The sequence below is a fragment of the Alligator sinensis genome, unplaced genomic scaffold, assembly GCF_000455745.1.
Source record: "Alligator sinensis unplaced genomic scaffold, ASM45574v1 scaffold108_1, whole genome shotgun sequence".
NCBI classification, from domain to species: domain Eukaryota; kingdom Metazoa; phylum Chordata; order Crocodylia; family Alligatoridae; genus Alligator; species Alligator sinensis.
Window position 1 is genome coordinate 2,351,577 of NW_005842110.1, and position 6,874 is coordinate 2,358,450.

The 6,874-nt window shown below is 50.4% G+C and overlaps 1 protein-coding gene across 1 annotated transcript; it reads right to left on the reverse strand.

Moving 5' to 3' along the window:
• Positions 1 to 3,068: 3,068 nt before the first annotated feature.
• NKX6-2 (NK6 homeobox 2) lies at positions 3,069 to 5,821 on the reverse strand. The gene is made up of 3 exons (XM_006024614.3): positions 5,255 to 5,821; positions 4,478 to 4,650; positions 3,069 to 3,319 (listed from the first exon to the last, which is right to left on the reverse strand). The coding sequence occupies exons 1-3, from the start codon at positions 5,667 to 5,669 to the stop codon at positions 3,071 to 3,073; spliced, it is 837 nt and encodes a 278-aa protein (XP_006024676.1). The 5' UTR covers positions 5,670 to 5,821; the 3' UTR covers positions 3,069 to 3,070.
• Positions 5,822 to 6,874: the final 1,053 nt, after the last annotated feature.

Genomic DNA, 6,874 nt, shown 5'->3' on the forward strand with positions numbered 1-6,874 from the left:
TGGGGCCGGGCCGCGGGGCCGAGCCAGGGCGCAGGACGCGGCTCTTCTCCCGCCGCAGCTGGAGCCGGCGCCGCTGCGATGCGCGAGGAGCCGCGCTGTCCTGGCGCTGCTCCGGCCAGCTGCTGCCTTTGAAGTGAGCGCGGCTGCAGCTTCCCGGGGCCGGGGGCGGCCTCCCAGCCTTTGGGAGCCGGCTTCCCGTCTCTGTACTGTCCCCGGCTGCCTGGCAGGCAAGCAGGGGCCCGCTTGGCTTCGCTGTGCAGCCCGTTGCATGGCTCAGCTTGCAAAACAGCAGCTGAGCAGCAGAAAGAATGTCTCATTCATTCAAAAAAAGCAACCCAGCCTGAAACTGAGTCGGGCTCAGAAGGGCCTTGAATACTCACAGCTCCCAGATACAAACACATAAGAAGGGGAGCTTGCGGGTCGTCTGCCCCGCACGACCCGGGGGAGCGCTGCGAGAGCATCTTTCTCCCGGGAGCAGAGCCGATGCTTTTAACCCTCCGCTCCGGCGGCGCTGCCTGTGTCCAGCCCAAGCCTGAGGTCTCCTGTCAAATCATTGCTATCCCCTAACTGCAAAGCGCGAGTTAGGCGGACTGACAAGAGCTGCTGTCTCACTGCCCCCTCGCTTGTTTCTATAAACGCGGCACCAAAAAAAAAAGGAAAAAATCCGGGTTTTTTGACTATTGTGCTGGTAGGAACAGACACAGCAGCCCTTGGCTTCTGCCTCGGGCCCGCGCCCCAAGGAAAGCAGTGGGTGGTGCGGAGTGTTAGCCACTGTTTCATTTCCCCCCGCGCGTGAATATGTGGGCGCCGCGCATTGAACCTGCTGCTGAAACGGAAGAAGTCTCACCCGGCGAGCCCGGCTGTGCGCGGCGCGGGCCAGATGTGCGTGCTTGTGTATTTGGTACAAAATACGATGAACAGAGAGTACACAGGATACATGTGGATAAGCGCACATAGTGAATATATATATATATATGCATATATATATGTATGTACACACACACTGTTGCAAGTTTTATGTACACAAGCAAACCAAACCTGGAACACTTACAAAGGCGTTGAGGGACTTGCCGAGCACCTAAGTTAAATCCTGCTCCTCTGGTGGCTGTCCCAGTGCCGGCTCAGCACGAAGGTTGAGCTTTTCTAACCAGTTGCCTGAACCCCCGCCCGGCGCTCCGGGCTCCTTCTCTCCCCTCCAGCCGGTGCTCGCCGGAGGAGCCCTCTGCAGAGAGGCGCTGCCCTTCGACCTCACAGGCTGTTAAAAACGCTCACATGCACTTACTCCGTTTGATGCCATCTTTTTCCTGTACTAATGGCACAAATATACTGAGGGTTTCCCTTCTCTGTTCTGGCAAAACCAAGCGTGAGCAAGGCCTTTTGCACCTGTTCTGCTGGAGAACTACCTCGTGCCCCGACGTGAGTTGTTAAAAAGCGTGGGGGGAAAAACGCAAACTCTTGATGTACGATAATAAAGCGAGTGAGTGGCGAGGGAGCTGGTACCTTCTCAAGAAGGCCCGGGCCGTTGTCCGTCCCGCTGGTCCCAGTTGCTCGCCGGCTTTGCCCGCAGCCTCCCGCGGAGCGGGGCTGGTTCTGTCCGGGAGGCCGGATCGTCCCGTGCCTCTGCACTGCGCTCCCTGTGGGGCAGACGACAGCGATCCTAGCACCAAAGCAGCGCCGGGCCATTTGCACGGGCAGCAACACTGCCTGTGGCTCTGGGAGTCTCGGCTTCCAAGCGAGCTGCTTTACTGGCTACAAATCCCGGGAGCGGGGCCTGCATCTTACTGGAGGCCGTTCCTGCACACCTCTGCTCCCAGCTGTCTTGCAAAGCGCTGGTATGGGACGGGCCCCGCCAGCGGCCGGCCGCCGGGGCTGCTGGGAGGGGGCTAGACCCCGTGGTCCCTTCGGGCGGCTGCAGCAGGAGGCTGGGCAGCAGCCCCGCTTTGGGGCGCATGCCGGCGTGCTGGAAGGTGCAGTAGGTGAGGCGCGGAGCGGGGCCTGCTGCGGGAGCGAGGGCAGGCCCTGGGCACTCCGGGACGCCAAGTGGCAGCAGTCCGGGCTTGGCCCGCGCACGCGGGGCTCTGGGGCACGGGAGCGGGTCCGAGCCAAGCGGGGAGGGAGCAAACGGGCGCCGGCGGCTCAGCTGCTCGAGGCGCCCCTGCAACAGTTGGGCAGCGCTCCTAGCTTTACTAAACCCCGGGAAATATTAGTGGGGCCGGCGGAGGCTTCAAAACAAAACCGCGCTGGAAAGCATCGCTGTTTCTATAACAACCCCGCGCTCTTTCCCACTGGGATTATCTCCCCTTTGTAAACCCGGGCCGCTCCTGCCCCACAAATGCACTGGCCCTTTGCGCTGGAACAGCCCGGGGGTTGGGCAAGAGGGAAAATTAAAGCAAAAAAAAAAAAAGAAAAAAAATGGGGGGAAAACTCTCTAAAAGAGAAGTTTGTTAAATAATTTATTGATTTATACAAAGTCTTTCCAACCGCCATGGAGACAGTAATACTTCAAATCCAATTTAAAATCAGTAGCCACATCTCTGTCTTTCTCCCTCTGTAGTTTTTTTGGTTGTTGTTGGGTTGTTTGTTTTTTTAATGTAATGGAGCATCAGGTCCAGAGAAGAAATAAAACCGCCAGAACACTGAGTAAAAGAGGAGGGCGTGAAATAAAACAGCCATTTTTACACTAGAAATATACATCACAAAATCTGAACTTTACTATATACAAAGTGGCTGAGCTGGAGTCGGCGATCCATACAAAACGGTAACAAAATCTGATTGTTAGGAGCAGGACATCGGCAGAAAGGAGAAAAGAAAGGGGGAGACTATTAAGCAAAACAAAAGGGAAAGTTGGAAAGATTCCTCTGTAATTTACATCAATGAGAAGGAAGATAATTTCATAACTTATTCTGTAAAAAATATATACATTTCACATACATCTTAGGCTGTACAACACATCACTTTAAACATCCAGTTACAATTCTTCTTTATAATGTTTTATACCCTGGTTATTTCAGCTTCTCTAAAGCGCCTTGGGGAGCAGTCAGTCTCACGGGCCAGCGGCTCTCGCCCTGTATCACAACGTGTCCGAGTTGGTGCTGCAGGGGCTGATGAGGGCTAAGTTTGTGGATTTGTGCTTTTTCAATAACCTCGTGATTTTCTCATCGTCTGAGTTGGGGTCCAGAGGTTTGTTATATTCGTCATCGTCCTCATTGTCCGAGCTCTCCTTCAGCTTCTCAGTCTCTGAATCGTGTTTCTTCTTAGCCGAGGCCATTTCTGCTGCGTGCCTCTTTCTCCACTTCGTCCTCCTGTTCTGGAACCACACCTGTTGGGACCGGGCAGAAGACGGGGAAAGCCCCTTAGCTGTGAATGTCCTTCCAACACGACACCTGCCCTCCCCTTTCTTACACCCAGCACCCTTAGTTTCTCTTGCCCTCCGCAACTGTTGCTTGTCCTGGGTTACTCCTGTTTGAAAAAGGGAAGTTGAGTGCAAACTTAAGCAGGCCTTTCACCTTCATGCATTCAATAGCAATCCGGCAGGCTCATGTTAGCCCTAATAAAATTCACTATCTATGACCGTCACTTTTAACTATTAACAGTCAGGTGAGCCAACCAGCACCACGCAGAGTATTAAGAACTGGCTCAACTGCAAGAGAGGAACTGGAGAGAAAGGTTTGTTTAGGGCAGTTGTGCTCCCTTCCCCATGACATAGCTGATTCAAACGCATCGTTGCTGTTTAACAACGTAAGGAGGGAAAATGACAATAAAGTGCCAGTGCTGTGTCCCGCTCCTGGCTCTTTTTACATTTTTTTTTTTTTTTGCATTGTAGATAGAATTAACTGTTTCTCAAATTAAATGTTGGTAGCATTGGGAAACTGTATTGGTCCCTAGCATGAAATGGCCTGGTCAAGAAAAGACCTATTCTAACTCATAAAATTGCATGTAACAGTGTGTACAACATACAGCACAACTAGAAACATTTCCCAGTGTTTCTTGCGGTTAAACAAAAATTACACTCAGACTAACCGCACCTAGGGAACTCACTGGAGTATTGATAAATATGAAACCATTTCACTTGAGTAGGTTTATTTGCACTAACTTGCAATCTAGGGACTCGCTTTGTTAAAGATAAGGTGAAACTACTTGTAAGAAAAAAGAAAAACTATATGAAATGCACCTAATTTTAATAAGGAATAGCCGTAAATTCCCCCTGGACTTTTGTTTAATACTTTATTGGCGATATTTTAAACTAAGAGTGAAAAGCTCTAATTGTGTTGTCCAGAAAATAGAGACTATCACTCTTCTGAACTAAAGAACTTGGGCATTTCAATGCTATCTCCCGTCCCAACGTGGGAGCCTAAACCCCAGGTGAAGAAGCAGCTCTGCTCCAGTGCGGGCCCGATTCCCTTTCAACGTGTGTGAATCCATTGCTCCGAGAGGTGCCGTGCGGGCAGGGCTTTTGATGTGGTAGAGAGCGTCTTACCTTGACTTGACTTTCTGTCATTCCTAACGAGTAGGCGAGACGAGCTCTCTCTGGGCCTGCCAAGTATTTCGTTTGTTCAAAGGTTTTCTCCAAAGCAAAAATCTGCTGCCCTGAGAAAGTTGGTCGTGAATGTTTCTTCTTTCCGTCTTTGTCCAGAACCATTCCCGTCTGGGCTGAAAACACAGGACAAAATATCTCCGTCACTCACTAGCTCTTGCATCTAATCTTAGGGCCAAAATCTGCTCGCCCTCGGAAAACGAGAGCAAGGAACAGCTCGGTCGGGTTCAGCGGAATGACTCCGGAGGTGGGAGCAGATTTTAGCCCTGGGAGTTCAAAAGCAGCACAGAGCTGCTGAAGCCGCATCCAAATGCAAGCAAGAATGTCATCAAGTCGGATTGCAGCGTTTCAGCCCGTCCTAGAGACCAGCGCTGGGCTACGAGACCGTGGTTCACATACCACCACATGGCCCTGTGTTTTACGTCCCTTGGGTCGGCTGCAGACACGCGTTTATATCCGTTCTTTTCTGTAAATGCTCTTCCCCACCCACCCCAAAGGAGCTCCTTCTGATAGCTCCAAAGAGATGGACTTTATCCCCAGCAATCATCTCCCGCAGCCGGGCATTAAAATATGACCAGGGGCGACTTGGGGGGGGGGGTGTATTTCAAAATTATTTTTTTACTTCAGGGATCTTAATAGAGTCTAAATGTAGGATAGAAATAAAGAAACGACGGCCCCCTCCCCCTTTGCCCGGCTACAATCAGATGTGAGCTCACTTACCAGGACAGGCGAGTCGAGGATCTCTCCAGGGAGAGCCCTGCATAACTCCCGGCCAGAATATGGGAGGTCGCCCAGGCAGCTCCGCCAAGGGCTTTGGGTACCTGGACACAGCTGCTGGGTTAAAATACATCCCTGCTGAGGTAGCCAGTCCATTAATCCGGGGCAGCCCGCTAAGGAGGTTACTGGCAGCTCCAACAGGTCTCCCCAGGATATCGCTTATTCCGTGCGGCGTCCCCAAGGGGATCTGTGTGTTCAGTCCGCCGAGGGTTGGTGTCTTGAAGCTGGAGGGATTCTGCAGGGTGTAGGGGAATAGAGACGTCTTCATTTCAGCCATGTTATGCAGAGCAGCCAGCGGTGTACTGCTCAGCACGAATGCACTCTGGCGATTAGTATCCATCTGCCCCACCGCTAACATTTGTGAGCATCAATAAATACTTCTTTTAAAACGAGCCAGCTGCTGTATTCTTAAACCCACAGGAGACGCGCGCCAGGGACGGGCTCTTTAGTCTTTTTTTTTTTTTCCTGCTTTCAAGTCAAAGTAGCAAAGTTTGTGCGGAGTAGCGAAGCAATCGCCTCTGCTCTGCCAGGACCTGCGACAACAGCAACGCACGCGTTAAAGTTTCAGTCTGTAGCTTAAAAAAAAAAAAAGTGAGACCGAAAAATATTGCAAAGGAGTCTCGGGAAAAAAAAAAAAAAGTCTTGGTTAAAACAGACCTCAGCTGCCAATGTCCTGGTTGGCTTTGGTTTCTGCGCCCAGATTGCAAATCCACTAGGAAATCAGAGGAATCGCAGGGGTGGGTCGGGTTGTTTTCCGGTGCTCACAGGCAGGTCCTTCCCTGGGAAATTGACTCGGAGCTGAGCCCCGAGCAGTACAAGATGCACAGATAACCGCACAGCCACCTGCGAGGAGCACGCTCCGATTGGACGAGTCCTCTACTGGGGCAGCTCGGATTGGCCAATCGATTGGCACTCTGGCCCACCACTTTGCATCCACGTCATTCGGGAGAAGAGCAACACTAAATGAAGGTCCTATTATAAAGTCAAGGTACTTTAAATGGCTGTAAATTTACCCACTGATTTATCTTTCAAACGACTAAATAAATCCCATTGAATGGGAGTTTAGTTAGGCTAAAGCTTTGAAGGGAATCAGAAAAAAATATGAGGACATATTTATTCAGATATAAATAATGAAGATTTTTGAGATCAAATCAGGAATGTCCCCCCGTTATAATAAACCACCACCGACAAAACTATAACTTACTTGTTAACCCCCACATTTCTTTTCTCTCCCATTTTTTTCAAAATAGGGACCTAAGGGTTAGAAAATAACTATAACAGCGAGTTAAAAATAGCACTAGATACTGTACTTTCACATTAAAATAGCCCTTCGTGCTCCTGCTCTCCCGCCCTGAGCAGAAACAATAGTGCGGGCAGTTTGCATTTGGCACCCGGACTGGCAGTCCTATTAGACACATTGATGGTATACAGACGGGTGATTTCCAAATGTATGGCATATTGTGCTAAGAGCTCTGTTAGGTATTAAAAAAAAAAAGTAGATGATATTCTCCGTATGAGACTCGTATTTCTTAATTTCGGGAATAAAGTGCTTCTTTGTAAATC